The sequence below is a fragment of the Ctenopharyngodon idella genome, chromosome 14, assembly GCF_019924925.1.
Source record: "Ctenopharyngodon idella isolate HZGC_01 chromosome 14, HZGC01, whole genome shotgun sequence".
Taxonomy (NCBI): Eukaryota; Metazoa; Chordata; class Actinopteri; order Cypriniformes; family Xenocyprididae; genus Ctenopharyngodon; species Ctenopharyngodon idella.
The window spans coordinates 1,797,713-1,822,271 of record NC_067233.1 but is presented as its reverse complement, the minus strand read 5'-3'; the positions used below and the strand labels follow the sequence as shown (position 1 = coordinate 1,822,271).

Here is a 24,559-nt window from a genome sequence, read left to right as displayed (position 1 = left end):
TTTTTAAACATAATATTGATGTTTTGTTATACAAAGAATATGTAGAATTCATAAATTTAGACTGTTTTGTGCAATCCTTTGAAGTCATACTGATAATTCTCATATTATATATTCCTATACATTTCAATTAATGATATACTCAAGTAAAATTTCTCATAAATATTGATTAAAAAATATATCTTTTCGTTCAGCACTGGTTTTTGCTTTAGTTCTTGAAAAATTTGAATTTCAAAAAAAATTTATTTATAAAAAGGAGGTAAATTAAGTAATAGCATGGTAAAAACATGGTAATATTCAAAAACGTTTGTGCATTCTCGCATTAATGAGAAGTTTCTGATTAGATACAATATCTTTTTAGTCGAAAAATATTAAATTATGACTGTTTTATGAGGTTATGTTCCACCAAACAGACTCGGGAATACAACAGGTTTATACAGTTTTTTTGAATGCATTAGGAGGTTAAATTGCCTGATTCATATCTTATTAACAAATATGTTGTATTATTATAAAGATGAATCTCATCAAATTTGTCAATAACATTTATTTCCAGGTCACTACAAAATCAAAGAGAAAAAAATTAAATTCCATTTTTTTTTTAAGACCGTGAAATCTATTGTTTTGCATTGAGACATTTTATGACAGTTAAGCACTTTCCCCCTAAAGTAGCTTAAATTGCAAAGTATTTACACATCATGGTAATATTAGGTATTTGTTGTGCTGCCTTTAATTTGTTGATGTATGAGGATAATTTGGTGTGAAATGTGAGAGCACAATAATATCACATCCACTGTAAAACAGCTGCACATTTAATAAACTCTGGTATCTTTTTGAAAGGTAATAAATTGCTTTAAGCCTTGTTTAAATCAATTATAACCTGAGGCCGCCAATACAAATCTGTTTTGACAGCTGACTGTTTGTACATGCAGAAGATTCTTGTCCATCTGGGCAAGGACAGCTCTATTGACAAGAAGCCACAGGCTAAAGACAGAGGTCAAGCTATAGGTCAGACACCAGCTAAATACCACAGATTATATTTGACCTCAAATCCTGTCCCGTTTTAAATTTACTGTCATGAAAATAATCGATTACACTAGCTAATGGGATTCATGCAGTTTGGAAGTGGTTTAGTAATTTCTAAATTTTCCTGCTGATGTATGATGAACTTCACACCGGACAGTAATTATGGGATGTGATTTCAGCGCCCTGTCCTGTTCTCTTTCTTCATTCATTTCCTCTCAGCATCTCTAAGCAGGCACTAACTGAAGATTCATTAGGATATAATTTCTACAACTTCACAGAGCCAAGCTGCTTTCTGCAGTAAAGTATGTAATGATCAGTGCACTGGCCATGCCAAATTAACAATGCACTGCTGTTAATGAGCGCCCATTAGCTTAGAGCGGTAATTTACACCTGCCTCTGTGCGCTAAACTGTTCACAAACGAACGAGGGACGTGCTGAAGTTTAAAGCGGTCATGACAGGAAATTTTTTTTATTACTTTAAAATGTTCTTTGAGGTTCTACTCTGGCTCCGATATTACGTGTGCGCGCTCGGTTGTGGAGTGTGGGCACCAACTGGCAGAAACATAAATCGGCGCATATTGTGAAATATTTGAATGTGTTTTGTCGTTTCAATCATGTCAGATGATCTATAACACGCAACGGGTGCTGCCAATGCAGTTGAGAGAATTGTAAGAAATGTCAGATGACCTGTGTAGGTCTGGGGGCGGGGCAAGTGCGTTAAATGCGTTAAATTTTAACGTGTTATTTTTTTCCATAATTAATTAATCTAATTAACGCATGAAATTCACAGCCCTAATAAATATATATATATATATATATATATATATATATATATATAAATATAAAAAATATAAAATTAACCCCAATTCCGGAAATGTTGGGACTTTTTTAAATTTGAATAAAATGAAAACTAAAAGATTTTCAAATCACATGAGCCAATATTTTATTCACAATAGAACATAGATAACATAACAAATGTTTAAACGGACAAGTTTTAAACTTTTATCCACTAATAAATGAGCTCATTTCAGGTCTCTAAAAAGTTGGCACGGGGGCAACAAATGGCTGAAAAAGCAAGAAATTTTGAAAAGATTTAGCTGGGAGAACATCTAGCAACTAATTAAGTTAATTGATATCAGGTCTGTAACATGATTAGCTATAAAAGGGATGTCTTAGAGAGGCAGAGTCTCTCAGAAGTAAAGATGGGCAGAGCTGTGAAAGAGTGCGTAAAAAAATTGCGGAACAATGTTCCTTAATGTCAAATTGCAAAGACTTTGCAAATCTCATCATCTACAGTGCATAACATCATCAACAGATTCAGAGAAACTGGAGAAATCTCTGTGCGTAAGGGACAAGGCCGAAGACCTTTATTGGATGCCCGTGGTCTTCAGGCCCTCAGACGACACTGATTGTGTCAATGACATTACTAAATGGGCCCAGGAATACTTCCAGAAACCATTGTCAGTAAACACAATCCGCCGTGCCATCTGCAGATGCCAACTAAAGCTCTATCATGCAAAAAGGAAGCCATATGTGAACATGGTCCAGAAGCGCCGTCGTGTCCTGTGGGCCAAGGCTCATTTAAAATTTACTGTTTCAAAGTGGAAAAGTGTTCTATGGTCAGACGAGTCCAAATTTGACATTCTTGTTGGAAATCACGGACGCCGTGTTCTCCGGGCTAAAGAGGAGGAAGACCTTCCAGCATGTTATCAGTGTTCAGTTCAAAAGCCAGCATCTCTGATGGTATGGGGGTGCATAAGTGCGTATGGTATGGGCAGCTTGCATGTTTTGGAAGGCACTATGAATGCTGAAAGGTATATAAAGGTTTTAGAGCAACATATGCTCCCCTCCAGACGTCTGTTTCAGGGAAGGCCTTGTGTATTTCAGCAGGACAATGCAAAACCACATACTGCAGCTATTACAACAGCATGGCTTCGTCGTAGAAGAGTCCGGGTGCTGAATTGACCTGCCTGCAGTCCAGATCTTTCACCTATAGAGAAAAATATGTCAAAGACGACCACGAACTCTTCAGCAGCTGGAAACCTATATCAGGCAAGTATGGGACCAAATTTCAACACCAAAACTTCAGAAACTCTTAACCTCGATGCCCAGACGTCTTCACACTGTTTTGAAAAGAAAAGGAGATGCTACACTATGGTAAACATGACCCGTCCCAACTATTTTGAGACCTGTAGCAGGCATCAAATTTGAAATGAGCTCATTTTGTGCATAAAATTGTAAAATTTCTCAGTTTAAACATTTGTTATGTTATCTATGTTCTATTGTGAATAAAATATTGGCTCATGTGATTTGAAAGTCTTATCATTTTTTCAAATTTAAAAAACGTCCCAACATTTCCGGAATTCGAGTTGTAAAAAGTATATATAAAAAATATAAAAAGTTGATAAAAAGTTTATCTATTAGTCGATGTTTTGCTCTGGAGGCGGGCATATGCAAATGCATTTACCGGTGTGACATCATAGATCCCACAATATCAAAACAAGCTTGATTAAAGAAATGCTTTGTTTATAATGAGGAGGACATTTAAGCTCTAAAACTTGCAGGATGTTTTAATCGTAAAAAGACCTCTTATATGTCAAAAGATCAAGGCAAATTTGATTTCTCATGTCATGACCTCTTTAATACTTACGCTTAGGGGTCTGTTCTAGTGTTTAATCCTAAATATGAGCAATAGTACTGTTGATGCTTACCTTAGCAAATGCCACTAGCAATCTTGTACCACAGTGAATCAGATCTTTTCTTGTACCACAGTGAATCAAATCATTTCTTTTCTATTGAATCAAATGCGAAAAGCATTACGTTTTTTTTGGTGCACCACATGCAGAAGAATATAGATTGAAAATGGAAATTGTGCATTAAGAGCGCAACCATTCACAGTATAATTTAAAAACTCCTAAAACGGGACGTGGGAAATATAATTCTGATTTACTGCCAGGTTAACTCCATCATTTCAGATTTATCAATCAGCGCAAGTTAGCATCAGCCGTTTCATTTAATATTACATCAACCTGTCACAGGACTCCAGCTCATCTCTGGCTAATCTTTCCCTTTCTTTCTTTTCTTTTTTTCAAAATCACTCCGGCTCTCTCATCCATAGAGAAACCCTTTCATTCGAAAAGTATTTTGTCTGTTCCTCTCCTCCTTTCTCTCTCTCTCTCTCTCTCTCTCTCTCTCTCTCTCGTCGTTCCTTTCACAACAGAGCTTTTATCTATCCCTTTATCCCAGCATTCCTGTCAGGACGTTATCTCTCTCAAAATTTACATTTTAATTACAAGGCCTGCTGAACTCAGGAAAATCAATAACGCCACCATTGGCAGCTCAACTCTATGTCTACTGCTGGGCCTCTCTATTTCCTCTTATTGATTTATCTCTTTAGCACCTGCAACTTTATTGCTTCAGACAAATAGCTACCATTTTGGTCAATTTGAACAGAAAAAGAAAGGATTTGGTCGTATTTCATGATTCCACACACTCGAGTGCCGCTATAATGCAGTAAGTCGGTGAAAGGGAGTGAACCTGGATTAACTGTATACACCAGAGGATTGAGATCGGGATTGTAAGAATCCAGCCATACGTTTCTCATCCTGTCCTTAACATATTTTCTTTGGAGTGTAACCCACTCTTTCTGCTGAATTAAACTAAGGCATCACTGTTACTTTTGCTTATATTTAGGGTTAGTGATTTGTTGAATCAGCATGTAACTTGTGCTGGGAAGACCTGAACTAGTTAAGATGGGAAATCTGCAACACAGTAAACAGATTGACTGGCACAAAATATTTTGAAAATACACAAATATCAAACTTAAATGTATTCAATAAACAAATTACATTAGATTTTTTTTTCAAAGACTTTAAGGTCCTACTGTATATTAGATGTCTTTAACTACTATGTACTTGCATAAAACAAAAAGTTGGGTACAGATAGGACGGGTAAGGTTAGGACAGATTTGGTGGTATGGGTAGTTTAAAGATGGGTTAAGGGTCAACAGTATAATTATAGATGTAATTACAGATATTAATTACAGCTGTAATTAATGCAGGTTTTTTTTTATATATGGGTCAATGAAGTGACAGGTCATTATTTTTGTCCAAAAGCCTTAATAATAATAATAAAAAACAAAGATATGACATCCAAAGTATGTAAGGTAGTACAACTAGATCTCTTTTATTGAATCCAAAAGGTTTTAATTATATTTTGCTACATATAAAGGTATTTTAAAGATTTTGAAGTGTCAAAAGGTCATTCGGTTTAACCATCCAAAGGCCAATACAGCCATTTCATTTGTGATTAAAATATCTTGAAATGTAATAAATTTATATATTTTTTTATTCTGGCATGATTTTATAACATCATATATCAAGATAGTATTAAAATTATGTGTAGAAGTCGTTGCTTTGTTATGAGAAAGAATGTCCGGAAAATGATGTCATTGATGTCATTCCGAGTAACCAATATAAAGGACCATTTTGGATCAAGTCATGTGATCAATATCATGTGACAGGATGTGACATCATTCAGACACCTGCAAAGGACCACATGGTCGTGAAGCAAAGTAACTAACTCTCTCTTAACTATTTGAAAAATTCATGTTTTCACTTGATCATACGCATGAAACATCAGGTCATTTGGTACAACCGCTATAAACATGGAAAATGTTGTAATATTTTAAAAACTTGTACTAAATATAAAATGTTTGATTGTCCTTTTGCTAGCTAGCTAGATATCAGTCTGTTAGCATTGTTTGAAAATATCGTCATTCGGTATAACCAAAAGTGTCATTCGGTAAAACTGAAATTTTGGTTAAACCGAATGACTTTTTTGGTGACAAATCTTGTAATAAATGACAAAATCAGTGATTATAAAAACCACATAATCTCATTGTTAACACTTAATAAAACTTAACCCAATGGATATATAATTATTATTTTTTTTTTACACTTTTAAAAACCTTATTCGTCAATAATAAGTAATGTATGTCAAATAAATGCATCTGAAAATATGTAGATTTTGTACTTTTTAAAACGATATTTGTTGATAAGCAATAAGAACAGACCCGGGTCCTCACCCACATGATCATTTGTCCATGTATAGTGGTCAGGTGTCTCTTAAACGGTCTTATTAGGAATTCACCGTACTTTCAAGTTTTAATCTGGGAAGCTTTAGTGTGAGTCTTAGATCTTCGTGTCACTCTTAAATCCATCTTAAGCCCCTGTACACTCCCGCAGGAACCCCCTCAGTCCACAGGTGGATGTTGTGGAAGATCACAGTGTAGATGTGGCGCTCTGAACATAACATCATATTGTTTTTGTCATTCTTCTCTTTGTCTCTCACAGGACTTGATGAAACTCCCTCAACATCAACCTCTGAGGTCAAAGCAAAGCCGTCAAAACCTGTGGTCAAACGTCCGGTTCCTCTGGTGTCCTCTAGCCTCTCTCGACTCAAGAGGAAGATGATTGATGAAGAGCAGGACCCCACCTGTGCTGCTGCAACGCTGCGTGTGCTCAGACAGAGGCTAGATTCTGCCCCGTCCACCAGGTGATCATGCCCTGTTTGATCAATTAACAGACTGATGTACGGTAGGGCGGAAAAAAAATAATAGTATAGTAGAATATTACTATACTATGATCAAATGCTCAAATAGATTAACAGAACAGAATACTTTCAAATATTTTTTAGTAAAATCTGAGAAAATACAGATTCTATATTTTATGATTTAGAAAACATTTTATAACGTTTTTCCATTTATATTAAAGGTGCAATGTATAAATTTTAAGAGGATCTATTGACAGAAATGCAATATAATATACATAACTATGTTTTCAGTGGTGTAAAAAGACCTTACATAATAAACCGTTATGTTTTTACTACCTTAGAATGAGCCATGTCTATCTCATACACCGCAGGTGCCCTTACATGTTAAGTCGCCATTTTGCGCCGTCATATTTCTACAGTAGCCCTAAACGGACAAACTGCTCTACAGAGCGTGTTTGTTTGACTGGCTACTCTCTGCTGTCTCAAACGATGACATCTTTGTCCTGTGTTGGCCACCGTAGCTTCTCTATTTTGCAATTCGCAACCTCACCGCTAGATGTCGCTAAAATTTACACACTGCACCTTTAAAATATTCATTAAAAATGTATAATGGTTGCACTACAGTATTTACAGTATGTGCACTTATGTGTACTTACCTAAGAAAGTACTGGTAATATAAGGTAACTACAGGGGTTTAGTGGTTGGTTCAGGGTTAGTACCAAGTTATTACCCAGTTATTGTAATTAATATTATAAGTACATGCAAAACAGGACTGTAAAATAAAGTGCTACCAATATAATATTTAAAGGTACACTATGTAATTTTTTTTTTTTTTTTTTAGACCTGATGGGATGTTTTCTTGGGAAAAACAACTTGTCCAAAAACAACAAAAACAATGTTCTTCAGCAAAATGTATGCAGTTTTGTTTTTTAACCGCTTAGAGGGCCAAAAGTAACATAGTGTACCTTTTAAAAAAAATAAACATTTTTCTTTTGCATTGTTGTTTTGATGTTGTTCTCTTTTGATTGTTTTGATGTACTGATTTAAAGGGTTAGTTCACCCAAAAATGAAAATTCTGTCATTAATTACTCCCCCTCATGTCGTTCCACACCTGTAAGACCTTCGTTCATCTTCAGAACACAAATTAAGATATTTTTGATGAAATCCGATGGCTCAGTGAGGCCTCCATTGACAGCAAGATAATTAACACTTTCAATGCCCAGAAAGCTACTAAAGACATATTTAAAACAGTTCATGTGACTACAGTGGTTCAACCTTAATGTTATGAAGTGACGGGAATACTTTTTGTGTACCAAAAAAACAAATAATGACTTTATTCAACAATATCTAGTGATGGGCGATTTCAAAATACTGCTTCATGAAGCTTTACGAATCTTTTGTTTCAAATCAGTGGTTCGGAGCGTTAATCAAACTGCCAAAGTCACGCCCCCTAGTGGTGAACCATTGAAATTTCGAAACACTTATGATGTAAAGAAGCCTCATTTACTGAAATCACGTGACTTTGGCAGTTTGATACATGCTCCGAACCACTGATTCGAAACAAACGATTTGTAAAGCTTCATGAAGCAGTGTTTTGAAATTTTGTTTTGTTTTTTTGGCGCACAAAAAGTATTCTCGTCGCTTCATGACATTAAGGTTGAACCACTGCAGTCACATGAACTGTTTTAAATATGTCTTTAGTAGCTTTCTGGGCATCTGAAAGTGTTAATTATGTTGCTGTCAATGGAGGCCTCACTGAGCCATCGGATTTCATCAAAAATATCTTAATTTGTGTTCTGAAGATGAACGAAGGTCTTACGGGTGACATGAGGGTGAGAAATTGATGACAGAATTTTCATTTTTGGATGAACTAACCCTTTAAGGGTATGTTTACACCACAACAATGTACTAAAAACTGAGAAGCTTTTCTTTTGAGTTTTTCACGTAGAGACGACAACGTCAAAATGATCCTCGTTCACACGGATCCATAAAAACGACTAAAAACGCTGTATTCTGCTGCCAGGCCAGTAGATGGCGATGTCACTTTGTAAAGAAACGTGCCTATAGACTGAACACGTAATACACATGCACATGACGTTACCGTTTTCACAAATTCACATTTTTGTAGTTTACACGGAGACGATAATGGTATCGTTTTCAAAAACGTGCACTTTGAAACCCGTTTTAAAAAGTTTGTTTTCAGGCTCCCAAAACACTGTTTTCGTGTAAATGAATGGCCAAAATGCATACAAAGTTTTTCTCAGTTTTTAGTTGAAAATGGTGTTGTGGTTGTTTCAGTGTGTCTGAGGCCGCGGTGAGCAGCAGTGGTCAGGAGAAAGCCTCTGTTAAGGCCCCTGTCGTCCCGTTTGGTGTGGATCTTTACTACTGGGGAGAGGAGCAGCCCACCGCCGGCAAAATCATCAAGTACTGAAACATGCGTTCATCAGTCTCTCACTGAAGTATGAATGGATTGTGTTATGTGTGCTGTGAAGTGGCCACTAGGGAGCACCATTGTATGACTTCACATCAGTTCCTGTTCACATAAATTAAGTGATGAAAACATTGATCTGGAGATTTACTGTTTAACATCATGATACAAGATTTATGTGTACAATATAGAGTTCTCCTGCAGTCATGGAAAACTATCAGGAAATCATAATTTCATGTCATGGAAATCAATGACAGTCATGCAAAAAATGCACTTTGTGAAGGCAATTTCTATATGATGATGAACACTGTGTGTTCTTTCAGTAAGACCTGGTGTTTCTCTGGTTTTTAGGCACACATCACAGCACCAGTTCTGGGTGCCTCACGAGGTGGAGGAGGAAGTTGAAAACAAGGAGCTGTCTGCAGAGATGAAGTCGAGATATATCACATTCGCTGGGAAATTCACACCTGTGGAGCACAAGTGCAAAGCACCAATGCCAGATGGATCTTTGTGTGAACGTCAAGATAGAGTAAAGGTCAGAAGAGCAACAGCAATGCTGTCCTATTGAAGAAACACTGAGAATTTTTGTTTGGTAGAATGGTAGAAACTTATTCTTACTTCATGGTGTAAATAAATAGATATGAGCAGGACTAAACTACTGAAATTAAATGGGATGTAATTTCAGTGCCCGTTCCATGGACGCATTATCCCTCGGGATGAGCTGGGCAGGCCTGTTAACTCAGAAGATGCACTGCGATTGGAGAAGGAGAAGAGGAAACGCGAGGAGGAGCAGCCAGGTTTGACAATTCATGCTACCTGTTTAACTATATCTCAACAGTCAGAGCACATTCTTTTGACGTTCTTCGTGTAACACGAAAGATGTTCTTGAGGTTTTGATGTGATGACAGGTACCAATGGTTACCAATTCTGTCATCATTTTTTTGGCTTGCTTTCTTCTGTGGAACACAGAATAAAATATGTTGAAGAACATTTCAGCTGTTTTTGTCAATATCAAGTCAATCAGTTCCAAAGACTTTAAAGATGGTGTTCTTTGTAATTTCGGAGCTTGACAGTGTTTATATACATCCGTTGTATGGAAAAGAGCAGCATGAGCATTCTTCAAAATACCTCCTTTTGTGTTCCTTAGAAGAAAGCAACAACATGAGTAAATGATTGTCCTGTAAATTAAAAAACTGATAATTCTAATAATTATTTTATTTTACACTGCAACTTACATCATTTAAATTTTTTGTATTAAATTCTCACATTCAAATGTTCAAATCCTCAAGCTTTTATATTAGAGGAATACTGGTGTAATTCTGTAAACTTCTGTCCACAAAATGTTGCAAATGTGTAAAATGAAGTTAACCAAGCGCACATTGCATTTCCAAAACACACATTAAACTCACTTTTTTTTTATTTATTTTGATGTGACATTGAATTTTCATCATGAACCTTCATTTGCCTTCATTTGTCAAAAATTGATCACACACCAAACCTGAAAGCTTGATAATCTTCTTTCATTTTCCTTCATGTTTTGAAGATCCCAAGCCCTCTTATACTGTCAAAAGCCCTTTAGTAGCCACTGTCGAGGCCAAATCCCAGACATCCATTACCCACAGTCGCGTCCTTATAACACGCGAGCGGTCAGCAGACCAATCAGATGTCTGTGGGACTCCAGGAAGAGAAGAACTGATGGAATCCCATCCGAGTCATCATCAATACTCGGATAATAGGACAGGCTGCATCTCACTCTGCCTCTCAGCTTTTCTCTTTCTCTCTCTGGCTTCTTTTCTTGTGGAGTCGGGTGCTAAAAGCCAATTAAGTAGCGTCTCCATGCTGTCACTGGAGCGTCGGATGTGCTTTCTTTGGCCACAGTTTACTTGTTAACAAACAGTTATCTGAGGCAACTGACTTCGGGGGCCCGCTGACCACTGGCTTGTGAAATAGCATCTTTTGTAACTAAGTAAGCTATCGATCCCCGCGACTCCATCACGCCCTCTGCCCGTCGACATGCCGGTTGTCAGGGTAACGGCAGGACACCCCACCCGCTGCCGTGTGCTGGTGATGTCCATCAGTTCCCTGACTGAACACTTGCTCCCCTGCTGCGACATTGATTTCTGCTTCAGCCCTCCCAAAATACTTCTGCTGCACGTGATTCTGAACACTGTATTTGTTCAGTGTTTAACGCAAGTTTCTCGTTTGTCATTATTTGGCTTGATATTGCTCATACTTGAGTTTAAACAAACCCCTAATCTACAGTATGTGTGGCCTCAGATCTAGTACTTGCGCTGGTACTTGCAATTTGATAAAGCGAGTGAAAAAATTCATATTGATTTACATTGAAGGAGGGACCCGAGCCATATCTGGAGATCAGGATATCATACTCTCAGGGGGAAAAGACGGTACAAAAGCTGATGTCACTGATGCACAGTGATGGGTAGTAACTGATTACTTGTAATCTGGATTATGTAATCAGATTCCAAAAATTAATTACTTGTAATTATGTACTTGTAATTAAGTTTTAAAATGCTTGTAATTAGACTACAGTTACTTTTTTATTGATTATGTGATTACATATTATTCACACTATGGCAGTAAATCATTCATAATTGATCAATTCTCCCTACTTCTTCTTTTTAATGTTAAAAAAGCATATCACTCATATACATTCAGAATGTCTTCTAGTTTTGTAAAATTGCACACACAGAACAGCCACTAGTCAGGCGGATGTAATTACATAGAAAATTGAGAGGCTACAAAGCATTTGACCACTGTATCAGATTCCAAAAATTAAGTACTTGTAATTAGGTACTTGTAATTAAGGTTTAAAATACTTGTAATTATTTACTTGTAATTAAGTTTTAAAATACTTGTAATTAGGTACTTGTAATTAAGTTTTAATATACTTGTAATTAGGTACTTGTAATTAAGTTTTAAAATACTTGTAATTAAGTTTTAAAATACTTGTAATTAGGTACTTGTAATTAAGTTTTAAAATACTTGTAATTAGGTACTTGTAAATAAGTTTTAAAATACTTGTAACTAGGTACTTGAAATTAAGTTTTAAAATACTTGTAATTAGGTATTTGTAATTAAATTTTAAAATACTTGTAATTAAGTTTTAAAATACTTGTAATTAGGTACTTGTAATTAAGTTTTAAAATACTTGTAATTAGGTACTTGTAATTAAGTTTTAATATACTTGTAATTAGGTACTTGTAATTAAGTTTTAAAATACTTGTAATTAAACTACAGTTACTTTTTTATTGATTATGTGATAATATATTATTCACACAATGGCAGTAAATAATTCATAATTGATTGATTCTCCCTAATTCTTTTTAATGTTTTTGAAAAAAAAAAAAGCATATCACTCATATACATTCAGAATGTCTTCTAGTTTTGTAATTGTAATTGCACACACAGAACAGCCACTAGTCAGGCGGATGTAATTACATAGAAAATTGAGAGGCTACAAAGCATTTGACCACTGGATCAGATTCCAAAAATTAAGTACTTGTAATTAAGTTTTAAAATACTTGTAAATAAGTTTTAAAATACTTGTACTTGTAAATAAGTTTTAAAATACTTGTAACTAGGTACTTGTAATTAAGTTTTAAATTCATCACGGCTCCTGTTAGTGGGTGGATATATTAGGCAGCAAGTGAACATTTTGTCCTCAAAGTTGATGTGTTAGAAGCAGGAAAAATGGGCAAGTGTAAGGATTTGAGTGAGTTTGACAAGGGCCAAATTTTGATGGCTAGACGACTGGGTCAGAGCATCTCCAAAACTGCAGCTCTTGTGGGGTGTTCCCGGTCTGCAGTGGTCAGTGTCTATCAAAAGTGCTCCAAGGAAGGAACAGTGGTGAACCGGCGACAGGGTCATGGGCGGCCGAGGCTCAGCGAAGGCTGACCCGTGTGGTCCGATCCAACAGACGAGCTACTGTAGCTCAAACTGCTCAAGTTCTTTGATGTCGGTTTGGTGTATCATAGGTTTTTTTAGGTACTTGTATGAATCCTTTAGGGCTACATAAGGTACAGAGTTGTATGTTTTGAAAGGGTACCGTCCCAGTGACAGATTTTGTACCATTTATTTTGAGAGTGTAGAGTCTTGAGGGTGGACACTTTTGACTTGGCTCTTTGTTTTCAGAACACACTTTTTCAGGAAAGGCAAGTATATGTTGTATCTCAAACCTCCCAAAGAGCAATATATTAATGTGCTCTTCACGACATCTTATCGTAGCATTATTGTGTTTAAATGTGTTTTCTAGAGGTGATCAAACAGGCGGCTGCAGCTGTTGCCTGTGATGCTCATGTGTGCAGATGCGAGCTGTTGACAGAGTGGTGATCCCGGCTGCACAGCTCAAGTTAAACACACGCAGGGCCCCCCATCATCCTCACCGCGGGAATGAGGCCCCTGAAGGCTTGACTTAAGCGGGACGGATCGTAGCACTCATGGAACGGGGGCCTTTCACCTCCATAAATCCTTATAGGGACGACCAACTCCTCCATATTAATTTGAGAGGCATTTGAAAAGGCTGTTTGTTGCTTGCATGCCTTTCACTACAGACTGATGAAGCGCACTGCTCTGTGCAATTAAACACTTTGGAGATTGTAAATAATTTAACGGCGACCGTTTTATCATTGCGAGATATGCATGTATCAACAGTAAGGGACACGCTTAATGAAGAGTTGATGATTTTGAGTCCCGAGCCCCACACGAGAAAGATTTACGAAGCGTTGGTACTTGGAGAAATCAGAAACTCTCGAGAGGAACTGATACTATTAAACATGACAAATAATTCAAATATCCCTGTTTTCATTAAAAGGATGGATTGCAGCGCCTTTTTAAATATTCTTTTCTTTTTTGTCTCTTTTAATTACTTGAATTATCTATCTATCTATCTATTGGTCTATCATCCATCCATCCATCATCCATCTATCTATCTATCTATCTATCTATCTATCTATCCATCCATCCATCCATCCATCATCTATCTATCTATCTATCTATCTATCTATCTATCTATCCATCCATCCATCATCTATCCATCCATCCATCCATCCATCCATCCATCATCTATCTATCTATCTATCTATCTATCTATCTATCTATCTATCTATCTATCATCCATCCATCCATCCATCCATCATCTATCTATCTATCTATCTATCTATCTATCTATCTATCTATCTATCTATCTATCTATCCATCCATCCATTCATCCATCCATCCATCTATTCATCTATCTGTCTATCTATCTATCGGTCTATCTATCTATCGGTCTATCTATCGATCTATCTATCTATCTATCTATCTATCTATCTATCTATCTATCTATCCATCCATCCATCCATCCATCATCTATCTATCTATCTATCTATCTATCTGTCTGTCTATCTATCTATCTATCTATCTATCTATCTATCTATCTATCTATCATCCATCCATCCATCCATCATCTATCTATCTATCTATCTATCTATCTATCTATCTATCTATCTATCTATCTATCTATCTATCTATCTATCTATCATCCATCCATCCATCCATCATCTATCTATCTATCTATCTATCTATCTATCTATCTATCTATCTATCATCCATCCATCCATCCATCCATCCATCTATTCATCTATCTGTCTATCTATCTATCTATCTATTGGTCTATCTATCTATCGGTCTATCTATCGGTCTATCTGTCTATCTATCATCCATCCATCCATCCATCATCTATCTATCTATCTATCTATCTATCTATCTATCTATCTATCTATCTATCATCCATCCATCCATCCATCCATCCATCCATCCATCCATCCATCCATCTGACTATCTATCTATCTATTGGTCTGTCTATCTATCGGTTTATCTGTCTGTCTGTCTGTCTATCTATCTATCTGTCTCTCTCTCTAGCATTCATTTTCTTAAAAAGAAATCAATAATTTTATTCTTCAGAGATGCATTAAGTTGATCAAAAGCGACAGTAAAGACATTTATAATGTTACAAAAGATTTCTATTTCAAATAAATGCTGTTCTTCTGAACTTCATTGAGTCCTGAAAAAAATTTATCTTGGTTTCCACAAAAATATTAAGCAGCTCAACTGTGTTCGACATTGATATTAATAAGAAATTATTCCTGACCACCAAATTTTATATTGAATATCCAATCCAAGGCTTGTCTATCTCTTTCAACACTGTTGAGTTAACACTGCCATTACTGTCACACATTACCAAAATCAGAGGTTGAGGCTGTGATATTATATTTAATATTTTAACACAGATGAAACATACTTAGAATTTGAAGATCCCTGATTGAAGAAGCACTCATGAATGTCAGAATCGTGTGCTGTGTTGTTGACTGTTGATGTCTGTATTGTGGCATAAAGTGAGATCATGTCAACCTCTCTCACATTGGTTCAGATTGGCGAGACCCAGAGCTCATGAGGGAGATCGAGGCAGCGACTGGAGAAGATCTGGGCTCGTCGAAGACCTACGGGAAGGGAAAGAAGGGCGGCAAAGGAAAGTCAAGGAAAAAGTACCCAAACCTCACAGACTTGAAGCAAAATGCCAACACCTCTCGTTCCAGACTAGAGAAGAAAGTCTTCAACAAGTAAGTAGCAGTAGATACTTGATGTTCAAGATTCAAATGTAAAAATATATATGGAGACAATTGAAGACAGTTTGTATTGAACAGTGGCGATGTATTTCATAAGTAATGAGTGATGTTTGAATAAAGAATCTGGTTTCCTCATAGGAGCTCCATGAGACGAGTGACGGAGGTCATGAACAAGATGGACAAGAGGAAACATGAGAAATTTGCAAATCAGTTTAACTACGCTCTGAACTGAACCTTCAGCCGAGATTATTCTGCAGCTTCCAACAAAACTGTGCCTCAAATGAAATACAAACTTTGTCGATTGTCTTTTTTAATTCCTGTTATTTTAATAATTTATTATTTTTTTTGTATCTGCATAATTAATTTAAATTTTGAATCCAGTGTGTTTTTTTACCAACTTTTGTGATTGTTTGCTAGTATTTATATGGTTCAGAATTTAAAATATTAGTGTGTTGTCAATGTCTGTCACTGTCATATTTGAATATTAATACATTTCTATGAATAAGACAACTTATTTTTCATTTGAGGGTTCCTTTGTTGTAAATAAATGCCCCACAGCAAAAAAAAAATATATATACAGTGTGTGTATATATATATATATATATATATATATATATGTATGGACCAGAAAACCAGTCATAAGTCACATGGGTATATTTGTAGCAATACATTATATGGGTCAAAATTATCGATTTTTCTTTTATGCCAAAAATCATTAGGATATTAAGTAAAGATCATGTTCCATGAAGATATTTTGTAAATTTCCTACCGTAAATAAATCAAAAATGTATTTTTGTGAGTCTTTATGCATTGCTAAGGACTTCATTTGGACAACTTTAAAGGCGATTTTCTCAATATTTTGATTTTTTTTTTGCACCCTCAGATTCCAGATTTTCAAATAGTTGTATCTCGGCCAAATATTATCATATCATAACAAACCATACATCAATGGAAATATTATTTATTCAGCTTTCAGATGATGTATAAATCTCAATTTCAAAAAATTGACCCTTATGACTGGTTTTGTGGTCTAGGGTCACATATAAACATATATATGTATATGTATATATATATATATATATACTGTATGTATGTATATGTGTATATATATATATATATATATATATATATATATAGGATTTTCTTTAATAATGGTTCTTAAATAATTTAATTAATGATGAGGTTTGCATGTTCTTAGTCTCTCTATTACAGTTTCCTCTTGATCATTAGACCTGCTGAAACATTAACTGCACAGCTATTTATTAATATAATTTGTGTAATAATTATATTAATATATAATAATATAAAGTCACAATGTGACTGTCTACTATTTTAAAACAGTGGAAGAGTGGCTGTGCTAGTTTATATAATGTGTTGAACATTTAAATGTCAAATTCAACAGGAAAACAGCATTGTAGAAAAATATGACATTTGGAGTGATAGAAGGAAACAGTGTCTTTGAGCAGCTGCGTTGATTTAACAGAGACATGACGTGTGCAACGATAAATCCTCTCCATCCATCATCTGCTAACATGATCCTCACGCGCGTTATTCTGCAGCGGGAATCAAAATAACTTAATGTATAGAAATATGAATAAGATTATTTACAGACGGGCGACGAAGAAGAAGATCAAAGAACAAAAATCACCTGTATTTGTATCCGTGTTTTCATGTGTCAACAAAATTATATTATTTTGTTATTTCACGTTAACATCACGAGCTACAATGTGATTATAATAATATTTATAATATCTAATTATAAAAAATCGAATTGTAATAATGATAATAATAATACGTCGTTAATATAATATGTAAACTTGTGAAATGCACATCACAAGCTACAAAAACAAAACACTGACCATTGTGATATTATTATTAACTATTATAAATATAAATAATAATAAATTTGTGAAATGTCGCTTTCGCTATTTAAAACTATATGGAAAAACAAATGCACCAAACGAATTTAGAAAATTTTTAAGAAATCTCAAACAGCCACTAACAGTATTATCCTGTTAAATATAATTGATGAAATGAATTGTATTACATATATAATGTAGTATTTTATGTCATTCAAATATTAAGGAAGCTTGAAAAACGATTGAAAATCATGCGACATTGAGCAGCATATTTGAATGTTTAATATCTGGAAAAGTGCGCAGATTTCAGAAACGATTTAATAGAGACCCGTGTTACACATTTACAATCTGATGAGTTTTATTAATACACGGAAAAATATTATTTTAACGAATAAACTGTAAATACGAAATACTTTTCAACTGTCATCAGCTGACATCCTTATTGATATTTAAGCAAATCAATAAGTCGATTTAAAGAGGAAATGATGTCTCATTAGTGCTTCGATAGAATATCAGCGGATGTTTCTAAAACAAAATAAGAACATAAATATTTAAAATGTAACATTTTCTACATCTACGAATTCGAATTTCTGAACGTTCTGTGACTGAACTTTATTCTTACATTTCCTCTAAAACTGCTAAAGATTTTATTGCATTTTTAGGTTGAGTTCAAGTAAATTTAATCAAACATAATCTTTCCATAGAAAGAGGGAAAATTTTCTACAGCCTAAAAATGATATGAAATTATTACCAATGGAAGCAACGCGATTTATTCCTGCTTTTCGTTAAAGTTAAAGCGGTTTCTCAGTTTCATGCAAAACTTTAGTTACAGCTGATCTTTGTCATCTGTCATTTTATTTCAACCTTTTAATTGTGAGACAAACAATTAAATAATAGCATATTCTATGCAGAATTAAATGTGGCCCACAGTAAAAAACAAAATCAAGATAAACTTTTCTATGTTTGTACACGATTCCAGTCCAACAATCTCATTCTTCGTTTTTTATTCCCTACTACATTTGCATTCAAAGTTAATGTCTAAACACATTTCATAATAACTGAATATTTACAGTTTGACCTAGAGAAATATTCACATTTTATCAAAATGAAGCAATTCGATTCGTAAACTTTCTGGGTTTGCCACAGTGCAGCGAGGTTGAAATACATGTCGCATTTATAGCGCTTCAAGTCAGAAATGTTCCCGTGATTCTGTTCTTATAAGTGCGGCGCGTAAAATGTCGGCGCTCCGTAAGTCTGCGAGCCCAGCATGAAGGGCGACAGAACCGCGTGACCCGGCAGAAAGGGCAACTGCGTGGTGCAGACGAGTCCCCCGGGCGCGTGACCCGGATAGCTGGTGTGCATGGACAGGTGTCCGCTCATGGGAGGAGACGGACTCAGAGGACTCAGGCTGCCCAGCCCGTTGCTCGCTCCGTTCGGCCCTCCTCCGCTCCCGCCGGTCGGCGCGCTCGTGTCCGCGCCCGGGTTCTGCTTCTTCCACTTGGTCCGGCGGTTCTGAAACCATATTTTCACCTGCGTCTCTGTCAAGCTCAAGGACAGCGCCAGGTTGAGGCGCTCGCACACGGACAGGTATCGCGTCGACTTGAACTTGTTCTCCAGAGCCACCAGCTGCTCGTACGTGAACGCAGTCCGCGCTCTTCTGGGCTTGCCAGACTTTGAGTCCGAGCCGGAGCGCTTCCGTTTGGGTTTCACCGGGTGGTTCTGTCCGTTTGTTGAGGACTGTTGAGTCTGGTCTGGACTTTTACTCATGGAGTCGTCGTCCTCGTGCTGCCCGAACTCGGCGTCGTTGTTCCCGGTCTCCTCGCTGCACAGATCCTCCTGCAGCTCTCCGTCCGACTGATTCCCGCGGGTGAAATCAGCCTCACACTCATCTGACCGGAACACGAACCCGTCCTCTGTGGAAACACAAACACCGCCGTCAGATGACCTGCGTGTACAGGTGAATTCACACACACTGAAAACACACCAACTATTTTATGAATTATGGAGGGGAAAAGAAAGGCATTTTAGTAAAAAATGCTGGGTTAAAAACAACCCAAGTTGGGTTGAAAATGTTCTTGACACTAAGAAAATATGGTTCTTTTCAGAATTGTTTACTAAAAGATTATTATATCCGCCATTTTGGAACCTTTATTTTTCAGAGTGAAAACACTCAAACACTCTAAAAAAATGCTGGGTTAAAAACAACTCAAGTTGGGCTGAAAATGGCCAAACCCAGCGGTTGGGTTAAATGTTTGGGTTAGGTTTTATTGAACTCAACTATTGTTTAAAAATTACTGTATTGCTCGCTATTGCTTATTACACATTTATTTTTATGACCTAAATAATTTATGAGACTACATGGAATATTTGCACGCTTATTAATTCATTTGGATCATTGTGATTTAAAAATTAAAAACTTTTGTGACTGGCCAGCCAAAAACACCCATTTCACATTCATGAACATTTTGCATTACAATTTTTGATAAACAAAAACAAAACATACATTTCCATTATATAATTTATTGCTTGCTTAAAATGAACCCAAATTTAACATTTTAAACAATAAAAATGTATTAAATTGCTTGTTCACCTTTTGATTATTATTGTTTCCTCTAGTAATTATGTGTCTGATTTTTGGGTTCATTTTAATCCAGACATATAGTCATTTTTAAACAATAGTTGAGTTAAATGAAACCTAACCCAAACATTTAACCCAACCGCTGGGTTTGTCCATTTTCAACCCAACTTGGGTTGTTTTTAACCCAGTATTTTTTACAGTGTAAATGTAGTTATTAATTTAGCCTTTTTTCACTCTTAAAAATCAAGGTTCCGGACAATTTTTGGTTCGCTAAAGAATCTTTAAACAATTCTGAAAAGAGTGTGAAGAACATTTGAACCTTTTGTGCAAATGGAGGTTAAAAGTTCTTCATGGAACTGTTGATGCCAATAAACAACCTTTATTTTTTAAGTGTAAATGAAACATTTTAAAATAAATTCTTCCATTTTCTCCTTTAAATCGGCTGTTTAACATTTCTTTGACTGTGATGTTGATTGGTTAACGCTGAAATTGTTTTCTTAATTATTTAAACCAAAACGCAGGCATCTGTGCTAGTTTAACTCAAACATTATGTTAGGTAACTAGTTAAAAACACACAGAATGACATAATTTTTTCACCTGAAATTAAACTAATGTTTCTGTTGTGTTCATATGAAGTGAACAGACGCACTTCCTCTGGCGTGTCAATTCATCTTGACATCTTAAATCACAGCGTGTCCGACTAATCGATAACTCTCAATTTACTCCACCATTTAAAGCGGCTGTTAAAAACAGCACAAACCTTATCAAATTATTGCAGCCTACAATTACTGTTTATTGAAAATTGCGTTCGCGCGCCGCCTCCGATCAATCATCGAGGTTGACACATATTTGTCCTTGCAAATGCAGGCAGAAGATAAGATGATCCTCGCGAAGACTGTTTTCAGCATTTAGACTCGAGACAAAGCGCTAACATATCTAAAGAAAAACAATTAAATGCTTTCGATTGCGTTTAATTTAACGCAGGTCGCCGCGTAAAGACGCGGATAATGAGGAGGATCTGGTCGATATCCTATTATAGAAATGAGTATATCTCTTTCAGGCAGCTTGAAAACTCTCTCTCAACATCTAAATTATGGGGCTAAAATTCGGATAATTACAAGATTAAAACCTATTATACTTATTAAGCGAGATATCGATCATGGGTCTCAAAAAACTAAAAAGTGCTCGGACTAAACACAAGATCTGTTTTAATGTAGTTTACCTGACACACACACACACACACACACACACACACACACACACACACACACACACTTAAAAATGCCAAGTGACAAACATTTAACAAAAAAGTTTCACCAAAACTATCATTCTAATAAACCCACTCGAGCAAACACTTAAAATGGCCGTTTCCGAGGATTTTAATGACTTCAAAACTAGTTTAATTCGTTCAGTAAATAAACTTTAGTTAAAGTCCTTCTTTTTAAAGATGGCGGCTTAAGTTGCATTTGTTAACAATAAAGAAATAATTGTTATAAAACTTACATTTTCTCATAATAAACAGTCAAGTATTTGACACGACCTTTCAATCTAATAATCAACAATATTTTATTATTATTACTCGTTTATTTTTACGACCTAAATAACGATATGAGACTACATGGTGAAAAACCTGAAAAGCAGCTAAAACACCCATTTCACATTCATGTACATTTTGCAATTTTTAATCGCAAAACAAAACATACATTTCCATTATAGAATTTTAAACTAAAATAAAGTTCTTTGTCAACTGTGTACTGTTTCGCTGGCATCGTTCTGAACACACACACAATATTAAAGGGTCACTTACTTAAAATCCCTGATGTTTTTTTACACTCGTAGTCCTCTTGGTAAGACTTGTGCTCGATCGTGTGATTCGAGTCATCGCTTCTGTTTTCCGCTCCAAACATGAACTCACAACCTGTCCTGTTAGGCGCTTGCCTCTTACTAGTAAATTTATTGGGGTCCAAAATGTCCAGAACAGAGAAGGAGGTGGTCCGGTGGACGGTAGGCGGCGCGCCCGCGGGCGCGGGCTCGTGCCTCGGTGAGGACTCTCGACTCTCCGCCGGTAGCGCGTCTCTCCCTCCGGCGCAGTTAAACACCGGCAGTTCTCCGAGGTGCTTGTCGTCCATGCCGTCCTGCGGAGCGACCACGATCACGCCGGCCGCGGGAGGCACGATGGAGTCGCCAGCCTGCACCTTCTCCCGGTTCATCGCTCTCCAGAGGGCTGACTTCTGCTTTCTTTCGCCGTTCTTTATTCAACAGGAGTCATACTGCTGAGAGGACATCAAATAAGTGGGATGTTGGTGTCGGTGATGCTGATGTCCCCCTCTGCTCAGGTCCTTTTTGGGTTTGAACCGTCCCCTCAGGACACCCCGGCGTTTATGTCACACGCGCACACACGCGCGCGCGCCCAGCTGGCTCCCCTCCCCTTTACACTGCTCTGATCACCGCCAAAACTTAAGACACAAGCCGTGGCTTATTTATGCATTCATATTCCACTGTGAGTGGTAATTGGCTACAAATTAATCCCATGCCTCTAATAGCCTATTATCTCCGTCTGAGTGTGAGAGAGTGAGCGATGATGCGCTGCTGATATACACAGCTGTCAGATCACAGTCAGAGCACTGGACTGGAAACACACTAAATAGGCTTATTTTTCCTTACTTTCTGCCTCCCATCTCCCAGGATAGGATCATCAGAGATGTTAACGAGAAAATGGGCCATAATGCACTTGACCACAGAAACCAAACATTTATAGAAACGAATATTTAATATATATATATATATATATTGGAAAAATACATGCATTCTTTTTCCATCACAGTTTTAAATTATCACCTTAATTTAAACTTTGTTTTCTATATTAGTTTACAAAAAACAAAAACAATGAGCACAAGTTTTTGAACATTTAACAACCTTGAGCACTCTAAAAAATGCTGGGTTAAAAACGGACAAACACAGCAAATGTGTTCAAGGATTAGTTCACTTCAGAATTCAGATGTCCTGATAATTTACTCCATGTCATCCAAGATGTTTGTGTCTTTCTTTCTTCATTTGAAAAGAAATTAAGGAAAACATTCCAGGATTTTTCTCCATATAGTGGACTTCACTGGGGTTCAACGGGTTGAAGGTCCAAATGTCAGTTTCAAAGAGCTCTACATGATCCCAGACGAGGAATAAGAGTCTTATCTAGAGAAACCATCGGACATTTTCTAAAAAAAATAAACATTTATATACTTTTTAACCACAAATGCTCGTCTTGCACTGCTCTGTGATGCTCCACGCATTACGTAATCACGTTGGAAAGGTCATGTGTGATGTAGGCGGAAGTACCGATCCAGTGTTTACAAAGCGAACGTGCAAAGACTAAGTCAAAACAACGATGTCGGACGTTTTTGAAGTTGGGGGAGAAAATGGGATGGAGTTTTTCGCTCTACCGCAGTATTTCCGCCTACGTCACGCGTGACCTTTCCAACGTGATTACGTAATGTGTGGCACATCACAGAGCAGTGCAAGACGAGCATTTGTGGTTAAAAAGTATATAATTTTTTATTTTTTTTTAATATAAAATATCCGATGGTTTCTGTAGATAAGACTCTTATTCCTCGTCTGGGATCATGTAGAGCTCTTTGAAGCTGCACTGAAACTGACATTTGGACCTTCAACCCGTTGAACCCCAGTGAAGTCCACTATATGGAGAAAAATCCTGGAATGTTTTCCTTAATTTCTGAACTGAAGAAAGAAAGACATAAACATCTTAGATGACATGGGGGTGAGTAAATCAGGAAATTTGAATTCTGAAGTGAACTAATCCTTTAAATGTTTTCCCAACCTGCTGGGTAGTTTTATTTAACTCAACTATTGTTTAAAAATGACTATATGTCTGGATTAAAATGAACCCAAAATAGGTTGGAAATTAAAAATCAGACACATAATTACTAGAGGCAACAATAATAATCAAAAGGTGAACATTTATTAATAAGCAATTTAATGAATGTTTATAGTTTAATTATTATTGATTAAACTTATTAATAAATGTTCATTTCCAACCTATTTTGGGTTCATTTTAATCTAGTCATATAGTCATTTTTAATCAATAGTTGTTTTAAATAAAACTACCCAGCAGGTTTGGCAAACATTTAACCCAATCACTGGATTTGTCTATTTTCAATCCAACTTGGGCAGCATTTTTTAGTTCACATGAAACAGCAGCACAGAAGTGTGATTCCTCTTTAGTTTGTTTCACACAGGCGACATGCACAAGGTCAGTTCGTCACAATTACTCGAGGCAATGATCCTTTGGAAGCGAGGAATTAAAACTTGCACAAAATAATGGGTAAAACACTCGTCTGTGAGGATGAAGATGATTATCCCATCATGAGCGGACCCGTGGGAGTCCGGATGAAGAGCCGCAGCATCACAGCACACAACATTCAACCTGATCTTTCACAGGCTGTTATAACAGGCATTTCCATGAGTGTTTTTCCAAACTCTAGGC

At 36.4% G+C, this 24,559-nt stretch overlaps 2 protein-coding genes across 3 annotated transcripts in view; one reads left to right on the top strand and one right to left on the bottom strand.

Annotated features, from left to right (window-relative positions):
- Nucleotides 1-16,197, top strand: part of uvssa (UV-stimulated scaffold protein A) — a 36,725-nt gene extending 20,528 nt beyond the window's left edge. For both annotated transcript variants that reach the window (XM_051859934.1, XM_051859935.1), the window contains exons 9-14: nt 6,375-6,576; nt 8,872-8,997; nt 9,353-9,536; nt 9,687-9,798; nt 15,429-15,618; nt 15,763-16,197. In XM_051859934.1, the coding sequence (XP_051715894.1) occupies nt 6,375-6,576; nt 8,872-8,997; nt 9,353-9,536; nt 9,687-9,798; nt 15,429-15,618; nt 15,763-15,856 (908 nt within the window). In that variant the 3' untranslated portion in view covers nt 15,857-16,197. The remainder of the gene's footprint in view (nt 1-6,374; nt 6,577-8,871; nt 8,998-9,352; nt 9,537-9,686; nt 9,799-15,428; nt 15,619-15,762) is intronic.
- A 2,273-nt stretch (nt 16,198-18,470) lies between these two features.
- Nucleotides 18,471-22,525, bottom strand: nkx1.2lb (NK1 transcription factor related 2-like,b). The gene is made up of 2 exons (XM_051860048.1): nt 21,869-22,525; nt 18,471-19,396 (listed from the first exon to the last, which is right to left on the bottom strand). Exons 1-2 carry the CDS (start codon nt 22,269-22,271, stop codon nt 18,699-18,701), a joined length of 1,101 nt encoding a protein of 366 aa, XP_051716008.1. The 5' UTR covers nt 22,272-22,525; the 3' UTR covers nt 18,471-18,698.
- Between the last annotated feature and the right edge of the window lie 2,034 nt (nt 22,526-24,559).